Source organism: Hypanus sabinus, chromosome 6, assembly GCF_030144855.1.
Source record: "Hypanus sabinus isolate sHypSab1 chromosome 6, sHypSab1.hap1, whole genome shotgun sequence".
Classification (NCBI taxonomy): domain Eukaryota; kingdom Metazoa; phylum Chordata; class Chondrichthyes; order Myliobatiformes; family Dasyatidae; genus Hypanus; species Hypanus sabinus.
In genome coordinates this window covers 46,416,199-46,431,572 of record NC_082711.1, presented here as the reverse complement: position 1 = coordinate 46,431,572, position 15,374 = coordinate 46,416,199, and the positions used below count along the sequence as shown (strand labels likewise).

Genomic DNA, 15,374 nt, shown 5'->3' with positions numbered 1-15,374 from the left:
ATTGACTGCTGTATCCTGTTTCATTGTTTTCTGTGATCTTTTTGTAACTTTGGCCTTGCTCCTTTTGTTTAGAGAGATTTCTTGAAGACCATGAGAATCTGGTGGAAACTTTGTCCCACTGGATGCGTGACAGTGAAAACAAACTTATGTTTGTTGAAAGACAAGAGAAGTATGCTGTCTTTAAAAATCCACAGGTGGGTAAGAAGAAAATTATTATAAAGCTGAATGTCAAAATTTCCAACAAGAGTATTACATGGGTATTTCTGTATTTCATCACTCCATCTTAGGATGGTGACTTGGCTATAAGGCTTTCTTGCATTTACTTGCTTCAGTGAGATAGGTCAACTCAAGTACACTGGACCATTTAGAGAACACATGACCGGATAGTAATTAAACATCTGCTGCTTCAAGATAATTATAAATAATCAAAAACATTGATTTTGAAAGGCAGATGATACATTTGCTGTGATTGCATGGGAAGGTGTCAGGAGAACAGGTGGGAGTGTGAATGGTTGTGTCACTAGATCTGACTAATGAATATAATCCATGTTAACAGTGTCAAGCTAAATGGCCATTTTCTCTCTAAGGCCTTTGTTAGATAATGGGATTACATTTGCTCCAGTTCAGTCAACAAGAATGTGTTCTGGAATCCATGGAATTTTGTAAGATGTTTTAGGATTTATTTTGGAAGGAACTTTGAAGATAGTGGTTGCAAGTCAGTGCATCCACTATCTCCATTAACGCCTCTTCCCGAATCCTAGGATGCAGGTCAAGTCATAAGAATTTATTGGCTATAAATCCTATTAATTTCACAAAAACTAAGGCAATTTTTGGCTTCTCGTTCACTCCTGACCTATTATTCTCCACTATTTCAAAAAGGTCTTTTGAGAAGATTTTCTTCTTTCTGAAGTCAGATTTTTTTAAAAATGTATTTTCTGCTATATCCTTATTCTGCACATAATATCTCCTGCTTGTGTATGTAAGAGATGCATATTAATTTTCACTAATCTTTGCCCTCTGACTTAACAATCGAAATTTTCACAATCTTTTATGTTTGTTTCTCACTGGATTATTTCAGCATTCTACCTCCCCCTATAAATCCCTTGATGGTCTTATGTCAAGTTGTGACTTTTTCCAAACCCTTAGTTTCATGATGATACCACCAATGTTTCCATTGAGCTAACACCATTCTTAAATGTTCCTAAATAATGTCACTCTGGGCCACCTTTATTGGGCTTCAGTGCTTTATATTACCATATTTGTTACCATATTACCATACACATTGATGTGATTGACTAGATTGAGTCATACAGAATCAAAAAGCAGTCAACATTTTGGGCCGAGACTGGGCTTGAAAAGTCAGCTATTTATTTTCCTCCATAGCTGCTGTCTGGCTTGCTGAGTTCCTCCAGCATTTTGTGTGTGTTGCTCGGGACGAGTCAGAGATAGATCATGTAATAGAGCAGCAGAAGTTGTCAGGAAAGGTGATAAATGATTCGAGTTCAAGAATTGCCGTCAATACCTGCCCTGAGAAAACAAATGGTGGTGGAAGCCATGCAGGTGATCCTTAATTAGTTTTATCTTTTTTATAATGTACTTGAAGACAAGTATTAGACTCTTAAAGTACACTTAGTCTGAACTCTATTGCAGAATTCACAGTGGAAGCTTTCTTGTTACTATTAATATATATGGACAACATAATTTATCTGATACTGAAACTAAAATTTCTCCTTTTCCATGAATTCTCAAACTATGTTGAAATGATTACATATTTTAGGATAATATCTCTTTCACACATTTTCAGGAATTATATTATTAAAATTATGTGATTAAATTGTGACATGGAACATGTGATTCTCATTGAAACTGTATCTTTACCATGACAGCTGGTTGTAAGTTAGGCAATTAAACCTCAGTTACTCTCCAGGAGAAGATGGCATTGAAAAGTTACAGCGAAAGTATTTTCAGTATTTCAGATTCACTTGCTGAGATAGAATAAAATTAAATGAGACTGAGGATTCCTCTATTTTGATGCATTTAATTGGCATATCTCTGCTGCAGAATAATACCATCACTGTTGATTTGAGCTAAGTTCAATGTCATAACAGTAACTGTGCCATCACTGAATTTCAGCATATATTAAATATATTAAAGAGATCCTCCTTCCAAACCCTGAACCACTAAAAGATAAAACACTATGGTATAATTGGGCTAATGATCCTAGTGCTTGAAGGAACATATAACTCCTGGAGAAAGTGTTTTGTTTTCTGTCACAATTCAAAAATGTCTTTTGTGCCCAATACCAACTTTACAGGATTTGAAATCTGCACAGCATTCCTATCTTGAGGCAGTTGCCTGCTTTTTAGTTTTCCCTTCCATTTGACTCATCTTTGCATTAACCCCAGATGGACTGGATTCACAGACACATTGTATCTTTAAAATTTTGATCCCAGTTTGGAGAAGTTTATGTACGCAAAGCCTTATTTTCTAATTTAATTGACAACCTTCTGGGTTAGATGGTTCTAAGTCCAAGAATCACTCCAGAGATGTGAATGCACTGTCTAGGCTGACAGTCAAGACTGAACCTAGGGAGTATCGCATAGTGAAACCACTCCTCATTTTCCAACTGAAACATCGAACAGAGGATTTCCTTTTCTCTCATATGATGTGAAGCATGTAAAAGCTTTGTTCCTCAAGAGCAGAAACAGAATCACAATCAGGTTTATTATCATGGATAGGTGTCATGAAATTTATTGTATTGTTGCAGCAGTACCATGCAAGACATAAACATTAGCCGTAGGATAGATAGATAGATAGAACAAGAAAATAATGTTGCACTTTATGGCTGTTCAGAAGTCAGATGTTGAAGGGGAAGAAGCTGTTCCTAAAACACTGAGTGTGGTTCATCAACCTCCTAACCTTCTCCATATGGTAGTAATGAGAAGAGGGCATGACCAGATGGTGAGGTTATCCCTGGCATCCTGGAAAAGATTTAATCCACATTAAGTATCAATGTAGTGGAGTACCTGGTCATGATCACATTGTTACAGAGTCATGCAGCACAGTAACAGGCTGTTTGGCCCACCCAGTAGGTGCAGCCCATCTCTTGTCACTTTATGCCATTCTTTTAGACCAATGGTTGATCCATGCCTCTCTAGGCCTTGGCATTTCTGCTGCTCATCTCTGAATAATTGTTAAATGTTACGAAAGTGCCTACTTTCATCATCCACTTAAGCAATGTGCTTCAGGTTCTAAACACCTTCTAATTGCAAACATTCTCTCTCAGTACTCTTAAACCTCATCCTAAAGCCACATCTTCTAGTTTTTGACAACTCTGTAAAATGTCCTCCTATCTTCCCTGTCTCTGTCCCAATTTACATCGGAACATGGCCTTTTAGGCAAATTAATGTACTACTGATGCATGCTGCAACCTTCTTCCTAACACTGTATGAGAGCGTTGGACTAATGGGCCGGTTGGGCGGCACTATATGAGATTGTGAGCTGAAACATGAGGGCAGTTCTGGGTCCACGTTGAATTCCATTTGCCAGGGTTTTTCCCATTCACTCTATCTATCAATATTCCACTACATGACCACAGCGTCCTCATCACAACATGCCCTTTATATTATCAGCAAGCCTGGAAACTGTTTTGTTCCCTCCTCAAGGCTATTAAAACAAATAATAAAGCATTGAGGGCCACGAACTGATCCCTGAGATACTCCATTGGTTACATCCCTCCAATCTGAAAAGGATACATTTGTCCCAATTCGTTGTGTTCTATGTGACAGCCAGTTTTCAATCTTTGAGCTCTCTTTAATAGCACCTTATCAAATATCTTTTAGAAATTTAAATACACCAGATTTACAGGTTCTCCACTATCAACTCTCCTTGAAGCAGCCTTAAAGTCTGATATAGTAACATGTATAATAGGTTTGAATATAAGTTTCTGCTTCAATTATTGACTCCAGTATCTGGACCTGTGGTTTCCTCATCTTCTGCCTTCCTCCCTTTTTGAACATCGGAGTCACATTAGCTCTTTCCAATCCTCTGGTACTCTTGTAGAACTCAGCAAGCTTTGAATCAATGGGTCCATTTCTTTTAAACTCTCATTGAGGGTGGTGAGTATATGGAACAGGTGGCAAAGGTAGCAGTAGAGGTTGCCACAATTACACACATCTACAAAGCATTTAGACAATTATATAGACAGGAAAGATTTAAGGGGATATGGGCCAAATGCTGGCAAGCTAGGAGGCTACTTGTTCAGCATAGATGAGTTATTCCAGAGGACTTGTTTCCATCCTGTGTCTCGATGACTCCAAACCCCATAGGTGCAGGTCATCATGTCTGGGCAATAACTGAGAAACATATTGACACAAGTTATCATCTAATAGGCTTTGATCATCGGCTTTGCAGTCAGCATTCAAAACTATGATCATAATAGTCTTCTCTTTCAGAAATAAATTGCTTCCTTTTATATCTAAAAAAATGTCTTCATTGTGTGTTTTTTTATGTCCAGAATTTCTACATTGCAAAGAAGAAAACAGAAGGAAAAAATATGAAAGAGAAAAATAAGGAGGCTTTACTGGAGGTGAGTATATCTCTGATCTCAGTAGCAGCCACTAATTTGGTTGTGCATAATGACTGGTACCACAACACATCAAACCAAACATTTGCATCAGTGTGAAAAACAAATATTAACTGGCAATTGTGAAGTCAAGTCAAGTCTATTGTCATTTAACTGTATATATGCATACCACCAAATGAGCAATGTAAAGCACAGTAGTAACACAAAATAACCAGGAAAGTAAGAATTAAGTCCACAAATGAATTATGCAAGATACACAAAGTAAAGTACATTAAATTAATTATTGTAGATACTGTTCAAATTCCAGTGGCACTTCAAATGCAATGCAGCAGCGAGTTCAGAAGCCTAATGGCCTGAGGGAAGAAACTGTTTCCCATGCTGACCGTTCTTGTTTTCATGCATCGTAATCTCTTGCCTGATGGTGGAAAACCAAAGAGGGTGCTGGATGGATGGGTGGAATCCTTAATGATATTGAGCCCTATGGACACAGCGCTCCCCAATGGGCGGTAGAGAGACCCCTATGATCCTGCCAGCTGTTCTCACAGTCCTTTGTAGGGACGTTTAGACTGATGCTGTCCTGCTCCCACACCAGATGGAGATGCAGCTTGCTGGCGCACACCCAATGGTGTTCTTGTAAAATTCACTTAAATTAGGATGTGGGGGAAATGCTTGCTTGCCTGAATTTCCTCAGGAAATGGAGGTGCTACTGCACCTTCTTGCTCAGGGAGGTGATATTGAGGGACCAGGTGAGGTCATCCATGACATGAAATCCCAGGAATTTGGGGGGGCTTAACTCTGTATATGGAGGTTAGCCATGTATGTGCAGAGGGGGATGGTTCATCTGCGCCTTCCTGAAGTCCACAGACATTTCCTTGATCTTCTCCACACTTAGAATTAGGTTGTTGTTCTCACACCAGCTCACCATCCGCTCCACTTCCTCTTGTCCTCCGACTTGTCATCATTGTTGATGAGGTCAACCACTGTTGTGTCATCCGCAAACATGATGACATGGTTTGAGCTGGTTCCTGAAACACAGTCATGTGTCAGCAGTGTGAACAGCAGTGGGCTGAGCACACTGCCCTGAGGAGTGCCAGCGTTCAGTGTAAAGGGACAAGAGATGTTGCTATCCACATGACTGCCTGGGAGGAATTAAGACCCAGCAAGGACATTTTCCCCAACAGTTTCTGAAGTATGATGATGTTGAATGGAAGTCTATAAACAGCTACCTGGCATATTAGATCCCATTTTCCAGGTGGGACAGGTCAGAGTGGAGGGCAGAGGCTACTGTATTGTCAGCAGATCATTTTGAGCAATACGAGCTAGGAAAGCAAAACAACATTGAAAACATATTGGTTCATTCTACGATATTCTGCCTGCAAGAGTTTTGGGTGCACATCAAAAGTGACTCTGAAGAAGGCATTGATTCAATGTCAAAAAAGAAAAAAAAAAGGACCTTACGGGAAAAAAAGAGCAGAATGATTTGATGGTTCTTTCTATATTGTTTGATTATACAATATAATTTTAGACCATAAGACATAGAAAGAATTAGGCCACTCAGCCAATTGAGTCTGCTTCACCATTCCATCAGAGCTGATTTATCATTCCTGTCAACTCTATTCTTCAGCCTTCTCCCTGTAACCTCTGACACTATTACTGATCCTCATCTCTGTTGTAAATTGACATCCCTCTATTCTGAGGCTGTGCCCTCTGGTCCTGGACTTCCCCACTATAGGAAATATCCATTCCACATCTATTCTATCCGGGCCTTTCAACATTTGATAGATTTCAATGAGCTCCCCCTTCGTTCTTCTAAACTCCAATGACCACAAGCCCAGAGCAATCAAACACTCCTCGTACGTTAACCATTTCATTCCTGAAATCATTCTCGTGAACCTCCTCTGGACCATTTCCAATACCAGCACACCTATTCTTCAATGAGAGACCAAAACTGCCCACAATGCTGGTCATAATCCTGTCTGACCAATCACTTATAAAGCGTCAGCACTATTTTCTTGCTTTTATATTCCAGTCCTCTTGAAATTAATGCTAACATTGCATTTGCCTTCCTCACCGCAGACTCAACCTGCATGTTAACCTTAATCCTGCATAAAGACACCCAAGTCCCTTTGTAGCTCTGATTTTTGAATTTTCTCCCCTTTTAGAAAATAGTCTAAGCCTTTACTCCTTCTACCAAAGTGCACAACCATACACTTCCCTACACTATAGTGTTCAAATTTTGATAACAACACAGGGGAACCAGTTTGTTCAAACTGCAATACCTACCAAATGTTTTAGTATTGGGGGGACAGAAACAACAGTTTGCAGTTTAAAGATATGACTGCAGCAAAGTAACACAGAAGTTGTTGACAACAGTAAAGCCCTGAGCACCGTAACAGAGAATAGCCAAGACTGAGCTAAATGAAACCTCTACTTTATGGTTGAGTCAAATACTTCTGGGTGCATTAGACCAAAAGGACGGTTTCGCAGTGAGGAATATATTCTGAAATGCAATTAGAATAAGTGTCTTCTCTCCTCACAATTTTTATCTCCCTACTGAGAACATGACCACACTAAAGTGAAGAAAAGGAGCAGCACACAACAAAGGAGTGCGGACACGCTGTGTCACAGCAGCCACAAGCTTCCAGAGTGTCAGTCTTCAAAGTACTCTAGAATTTCCTCACCTGCATATTGAATATTAATAGAGCAGATACTGGTTGGGGGTTCAGATGCTGTCAGTACTGAATAGAGCAACATTTCAGGCATAAAAACAAAACGATGACCTAACTTTTACCTTTATAAATGTCGACAAACTATTAGGTGTTTCTTGCACTTCAGATTTTGCTTTGAACAATGTGTCACCTTGATCACTCTGGTCTTTATCAACCCCGGTAGACCATCTGTTCATTTATTCCTAATGGTTAAGGAATAGGAAGATGAACAGCAGTCAGTAAAATAACCAGCAGAATCAGAATCAGGCTTATTATCACGGACTCCCAACATCATCAACAATATTGTTTTGCGGCAGCAGTATCGTGCAAAGCATAAAAATCACTACAGGTCTCAAAAATAGATAGATAGATAGATATAAAAAAATAAATAAATAAATAAATAGATAGATAGATAGATAGATAGATAGATAGATAGATAGATAGATAGATAGATAGATAGATAGATAATTAGATAGATAAATAAATAAATAGATAGATAAATAAATAAATAAATAAATAAATAAATAGATAGATAGATAGATGGGTGGATAGATAGATAGATGGATAGATAAATAGACAGATAGATACTTCAAGAGTACTAATGATAAACAATGAGGTAGTGTTTATGGAGTTCATGCAACGTTCAGAGTAGTTTTATATAGAAATATTGACATAAATTTGAACTCTGCATTAGATACTGTATAATTTGAACTATTAAAACTGAATGTGGTTAAGCATTGTGAAGGTATTTAGCATAAAATTATAGTTATTAATAATGGAACACAATAAATTAGTCTATGTATAAATGCATTATGACAATTTTCAATTGCTTTGATTGCAACTATTCAGAAATAATGCATCAAGCAGACTCTATGGCTCTTGTGTGGCAGGTACAAACCACAGGCAATGCTCAAATGGTCTCTGTTGAGTGATCGACATGAGAAGCTTGCACTGTTTTCATCCGTATCTTCACTTTGACAAATTGTGTATTGTTTTTGTACTTCTAAACAACACCCACAATGTATGTGATGTGTGATTATTTTTACAATGTTCAATAGTGGTGATCTAAGCAATAAGGACACTCCTTTGGTGGACGATAACACTCACTGTCATTCTCAGCCTTGTTAAATGCCATTAACACCCTTCAAGAAAACAACAACTGTTTTTTTCTATATTTTCATTTTCTACGTATTTGCAATTAAGCTCTGGCATTTGTAATTTCAACCAAGTCTTTGTCTCCTTGCCACAGCTGTCTGAATTCTGTGGGTATTTTCATATTGTTATGATTGAAATTGTTTTGAGTTATAGAACCATACAGCACAGAAACTGATCATTTTGTCCAAGCATGCCCATGCCAGTCTTAATGCCTCTCTTCCATTAGGGCCATATCTCTCCATGCCTTTCCTTCAAGTTCAAGTTTAATTTTTATTCAACCATACATGAATACCCATGAATACAGCCAAACAAAACGGCACTCTACAGGACCAACGTGCAAAACACAGTACCTACAGTCATTCACAGCAGAAGGCACACATGGCATAGATAAGTCAGCAGTAAAATACAGTCAGACATAAAACAATATAGTCCAAGACCCAGAGTCCATAAAGATTCCATGAATGTTCCAGCAGTCTGCAGTCAGACACCATTCATCTTGTCACAAACCTGAGAAAGCCTGCTGATGCTGGAAATCCAAGCAACACGCACAAAATGCTAGAGGAACACAGCAGGCTAGGCAGCCTCTATCATGCCAACACTAGAGGGCAGCACCAACTCCAGCATAGATGCCGCTCCACACCACCTCCACACTCTGGTGGAACACAACAACTCTGGCGTCTCCCTCCAGGGACGCTGCAAACAGGAGACACCGCAGCTTGAGGCCTAGACCTCGCTAAAACGGAGGCCATGCAGCCCCCTCACCATTCACCAAAAAGAAAGTGGATCAGACTGGCAGTATTCCACATTAACAATGTCCAGCAGGGTCCTGCAATCGGACGGTGACTAAGACAATCACTTGCTTTTAGACTGCACACAGTTTTCATGCACCAGTGTCTCTTTGATGCAGATGACTGCACAATTTGCACCCAGACCAGCTTCTTCAGTTCTTCCACCAATGAGCAACTCACTGATGGGGTAGAACTGCAATGCTTTAAGTTTTTAATGTCCAGCAGAGTCTTGCAATCGCAACAAATACATTTAAAAAATACAGTAACACCTTAGGTTGGCCCTGTAGATGCCGCAGCATCCAAGCTCACCACAACCTTTTGGGAAATTCACCCCTCAGCTTCGAACGTTCCAGTAAGAATGAACCCAGCCTATCTAGTCTTTCCTTATAATTGCAGCTCTCCACTCCAGCAATATCCAGAAGATCTTTTGTGCTTTCTTTATTGCTACCTCATACTTCCTGTAGTGTTGCAACTAGAACTGTCCACGATACTCAAAGTGCTATCTAACCAACATTTTGTACAATAACAAACATGACATCTCAACTCTTACACACAATGCCTTGACCTATAAGGGCAAGCATACCAAATACATTCTTGGCTAGTCTATCCACCCGTGTTGTTTCTTTCAGTGAGTTATACACTTGCATCCCATTATACAGCAATGTTCCTAAATTCCCTGCAATTCACTCCACATATCCTACCATAATTTAACTTTCTAAAGTGTCACCTTACAATGGTGGAACTAAATTCCATTTGATATTGCTTTGTCCAACTTTACAACAGATCTTTGTCGACAATCTTCTTCACCTTCTACAACATCACTTACTTACTGTGCGTGCTGCCTGCCAACTCACTACTCCTACCAACTACATTTTCACCTAAGTCATTTAGAGATATATATTACTAAGAATGAAGACTTTGAAGATGTTGAATGAAAGTGCATGTCGAATGGACTAGGCAGATTAATAGTTCGGCATGGGCTAGGTGGGTCAAAGGGCACCATCTGTACTTTAATATTCTATGACTCAAAGACTCTGTGATCCCAGTACCAATTCCTGTCAGAAAACATCTTGCTACAGCTACCTTCTGCTTCCTATCATTCACGCAATTTTGTGTCCAGTTTGCCAGCAGACCTTCAATCCCTTTGCTCTCCACTCTCTCCACCAATCCAGAATTTACTATCAAACCCACTGACCAAGAGGTGCTGCTATAGTGTGATGGACCGGCCTTTACTTTGCTGAGGTCAGACGGTAATTCTCAGACATCCCCTCTTCCCTGCTCCTTGAAGAGAACCTCACTCTGAACCATCAGAAACTTGTCTCCAAAACCATCACTGACCTCATCAGATCTGGAGAACTCCCATCCACTGCCACCAAGTTCATAGTTCCCTTACATCACACTGCTCAATTCTATCTCCAAGCCAAGATCTACAAACCTGACTGATCCATTGTCTCAGAATGTACTTGCCCCACTGAACTCATGTCCTCATACTTCAACTCTATGCTATCCCCATTGGTTCAGTCCTTTCCCATCTACATCAATGACACTTCTCAACAATCCATCTCCTCAACAACTTTCAATTCCCTGGCCCTGATTGTCTCAGTTTCACCATGGGTGTCCAGGCCATGTACACTCCTCTTCCCCATCAAGAAGGCCTTAAAGCTCTCTGATTCTTTCTCAACAAACAAACCAACTAATTCCCATGCACCACCACCCTCCTCTGTCCAGCAGAACTGGTCCTAGCCCTCAACCATTTCTCGTTTGGCTCCTCCCACTTAAGGGATTGCCATGGACACCGCTTAGGACCCAGCTATGACTGCCTTTTCGTTGGATATGTAGAACAATCCATGTTCCAAGCCTTCCCTACTAATTCTCCATAACTCTTCCTTCACTACATTGGTGACTGCACTGGTGCTGTTTCCTGCACCAATGCAGTGTTCATCAATTTCATTATCTTTGCCTCCAACTTCAACCCTGCCCTTAAATTCACTTGGTACACTTCTGATACCTCCCTCCCCTTTCTCAATCTCTCTGTCTCCATCTCTGGAGACAAATTGTCTACCAACGTCATGTATAAACCTACCAATTCCCACGGCTATCTTGACCACACCTCTTCCCACCCTATCTCCTGTAAAACTGAAATTCGCTTTCCTCAGTTTCTTCACCTCTGCCACATCTGTTTCCAGGATGAGGCTTTCCTTTCCAGAACGTCACCACCCCATGAGCCCCTGCAACTTCTGCTGTCTTCTCAGGAAACCTATCACCAAACACATCTTTATCTTTCCCTCGTCCTTCACTTTCTGCAGGAATCACTCCCTCCATAACTTCCTTGCATTCGTCACTCCCCACTAATCTTCCTGCTGGCACTTATCCCTACAAGTGACCGATGTGCTACACTTGCCCATTCACCTCCTCCCTCTGCTCCATTCAGGGTCCAAACGGTCCTTCCAAGTGAGGCAGCTCTTCACCTGCAAACCTTTTGGGGCCGTCTGTTGTATCCAGAGCTCCCGATGTGGCCTCCTCTACATTGGCAAGACCCATCATAAATTGGGAGACCACTTTGTCGAGCACTGTCTGCTCCTTCTGCCAAAAGCAGAATTTCCCAATTGCCAACCACTTTAATTTCCATTCTCATTCTCATTCTGACATGTTGCTCCATGGCCTCCTTTTCTGCAATGATGAGACGACACTCAGGGTAGAGGAGCAATAAACTCTGTCTGGGTAGCCTCCAAACTGATGGCATGAACATCGATTTCTCCTTCTTGTAAAAAAAATTCCCTCCCCCTCCCCTCTTTTTCTATTGCCCACTTTAGTCTCTTACCTCCTCACCTGCCTCTCACCTCCCCCGGTGCCATCCTTCTTCCATTTCTCCCATGGTCCACACGCTTAACAGATTCCTCCCTCTCCAGCCCTTTAACTTTCCCACCATTTGACTTCACCTATCACCTTCTAGCATTCCCCCTTCCTCTTCCCTCACCTTTTTATTCTGGTGTCTTCCCCCTTCCTTCCCAGTCCTCAAGAAAGAACTCGGCATGAAACATCGACTTTTGTCCATTTCCATTGATGCTGTCTGACCCACTGAGTTCCTCCAGCACTTTGTGTGTTGCTTTGAGTCCCTTTTGCTTTAACTTTCTGAGCCAACCAAAAGGGGACATCTTCACAGGTCTTATTGAAGTCCAGAACCAAACAAACCACATCACTGTTCTAACTCCTTATTTTCTTAGATACCTGCTCAAAAAATCTCAATCCAAAATGTGAGACATTATCACCTCTGCACAAAACCTTGCTGACTCCTTATTCGCCCCCGCCTTTGCAAGTGAATATAAATGCTGTAGCTCAGAATCCTTCTTACCAGGGATGAGGCTTACTGGCTTGAATTATACCATTCCTTTGAACAATGGAACATCGTTCGCTATCCTCCTGGTCTCCTGGGACCACATCCATGGTTTATAAAAGCGGGAGACTTCTCTGTTGGTCCCAGCAGGCTCCTTTCTTGCTTCCCAAAGAATTGAAGGATAGACTCCATCAGGCCCTGAGATACATCCTACAGTGCTCTTAACTTTCTAAAATTTCCTCCCTCTAATAGAGATAAGCTCCAGAATATCAGTGTACCCCTTCCCAACTCTCCAACATCCAAATCCCTCTCACTGGTGAATATAAATTAGAAGTTTAAATTGAGGACTCCATTCATAACCCCTGGCTCCACAGAGAGATTACTCATCTGGTTCCTGAAGGGACCAATTCTTTCTTAGCTACATTTTGCTTTTTATATACTATCAAAATGTTTTAGGATCTATTTTCCAAAACCCTATTTGCTAATGTTATTTCATCCCCCTTTTTAATTTTTTAATTCTTAATTTCTTTCTTAAATTCTCTCCTTTATCCCTGTGGTGAACTACATATACCTGTCTGGACACGCCCCCCTGCTGACTGCTCCTGTGGCTCCTCCCACAGACCCCTGTATAAAGGCGATTGGAGGCACTGCTCCTCTCTCAGCCTCCAGGATGTTGTGCGATGGTCTCTTGCTGCTGACGGTGCTTTCTTCCAGCTAATAAAAGCCTATCTCGACTCACGTCTCCGAGAGTTATTGATGGTGCATCAATCCCCTATGAAATCGATATCGTTCACATTTACCCGACATGCACTTCCGCCTTTTCCCTGACAGTACCTTCAATATACAGACTTTGTTAACCACAGTTCCCTATTTTGCCATTTTTGCTTGATGCAATTAAAACTCAGCCAGCCACAAGATTGAAGAACTTTGCTCACAATTGTAGTTCACAGCAAATCCATTTCTGTGATAGTTGAGATGAGACTAGCTTCTGAACTGTAACAAAATTGAGAAATAAATTGGCAGGTTTCTCTCACACTGTAAAAGCAAAGTACTACTGTTGCTGTAAACCTGAAATACAATCAGAACATGCTGGAAAGACTCAGAAGGTTAGGCAGCAGAGGTGGAAAGAGAAACATTTAAGGTCAATGAACACTGAAATTTCAAGACTTCTACAACTCATGTTTTTAGTATTACTTATTTAATGAATTATTAATATTATTGGTCATTTTGAATTTGCACAGTTAGTCTTCTTTTGCACATTGATTGTTTGTTAGAAGGACTCAGTCAATAACATTTACCTTTACCCAACATGCACTTCCTTCTTTTCCCTGATGGAACCTTCAATATACAGACTTGGTTAACCACTGTTTCCTTCATGTGTTTTTTATTAATTCTATTGAATTTCTTTGTCCTACTATGAACATCTGCAAAAAAAAAAAATTCAGGATAGTATATGGTGACATATTTGTACTTTGGTAATAAATTTGTTTTGAACTTTAAGCATTGAATAATAGGAAGTTCTGACAATCCTGATTCTATGAGACCAATTAGCCTCGGTGCAGACTCGAGGGGCCGAATGGTCTACTTCTGCACCTATTGTCTATTGTCTATTGTCTAAATTCTAGTATAGGTTGAAAATTCTGAAGCTTGCCTCAAGTATCAAGTTTATCCTTAACTGTTAAGTACACATTAAGAGCCATTTAATCATATAATCTGCACAAAGAGTTGAGAATTCTCCTGCGGTCTCATTGATTCTCACTGTTCATGATGTCTTCACTCTTAAAGGAAGATGACAGGTTTATTCACCCAGACTCAATGCAACAGCAAGCACTGCAAAATCCCAAATGAACACCCAACTTATAATGCTCTATTTTTCCACACATTCTGACTCTATTTATGTCAGATCTTACCCTGCATGCAATCAATACAAGTACTGAGAATTGCTAATCAGGCAGATCTGACCTTATTAGCACAGGTCCAGCAGGAATATAAAATAAACTCAAGGGTGAGAAAGGTAGAATTTTGGATGATGGAGGAACAGACAGGAAAGTGAAGCTGAGATCAAGATCTAATAAATTATAATGAAATGAGTAGCACAGCTGGCTTGAGACCACAAAATTTACTCCAATTCTTACTTCTTAAGTTCTAATATAAGGCAGATTTAGAGTTATAGACTCATCTAGCATGGTAATAGACCCTTTGACCTAGTTCATTCATGCCAACTCTTTTGACCCACGAGCTTATCCCATCTGCCTCTATTGGCTGTGGGCTTCTAAACCCCCTTCTATCCATGAAAAAGGTTCTTTTTTTTATCAAAGCATGTGTACAGAATACAACTCTGAGATTTGTCTTCTCCAGATAGCCATGAAATGCTTATGTCACAAAGGTTGGGAGCATTGTGAATAGTGTGGAGGGCTGTCAGAAGTTACAGCAGAACATTGATAGGATGCAAAAACTGGGCAGAGAAGTGGCAGATGGAGTTCAATGCAGATAAGTGTCAGGTGGTTCATTTTAGTAGAAGTATGATGGCAGAATATAGTATTAATGGTAAGACTCTTGGCAGTGTGGACAATCAGAGGGATCTTAGGGTTTGAATCCATAGGACATTCAAAGCAGCTGCTCAGGTTGACTCTGTGGTTAAGAAGGCATATGGTGTATTGGCCTTCATCAATTATGGAATTGAATTTAGGAGCTGAGAAGTAATGTTGCAGCTATATAGGACCCTGGTCAGACCCCACTTGGAGTACTGTGCTCAGTTCTGGTCGCCTCACTACAGGAAGAATGTGGAAGCCATAGAAAGGGTG

The 15,374-nt window shown here is 40.4% G+C and overlaps 1 protein-coding gene across 3 annotated transcripts in view; it reads left to right on the top strand.

Moving 5' to 3' along the window:
• apbb1ip (amyloid beta (A4) precursor protein-binding, family B, member 1 interacting protein) overlaps positions 1-15,374 on the top strand; it is a 137,199-nt gene that overhangs the window by 102,147 nt on the left and 19,678 nt on the right. For all 3 annotated transcript variants that reach the window (XM_059971331.1, XM_059971330.1, XM_059971328.1), the window contains exons 7-8: positions 73-194; positions 4,517-4,588. In XM_059971331.1, the coding sequence (XP_059827314.1) occupies positions 73-194; positions 4,517-4,588 (194 nt within the window). The remainder of the gene's footprint in view (positions 1-72; positions 195-4,516; positions 4,589-15,374) is intronic.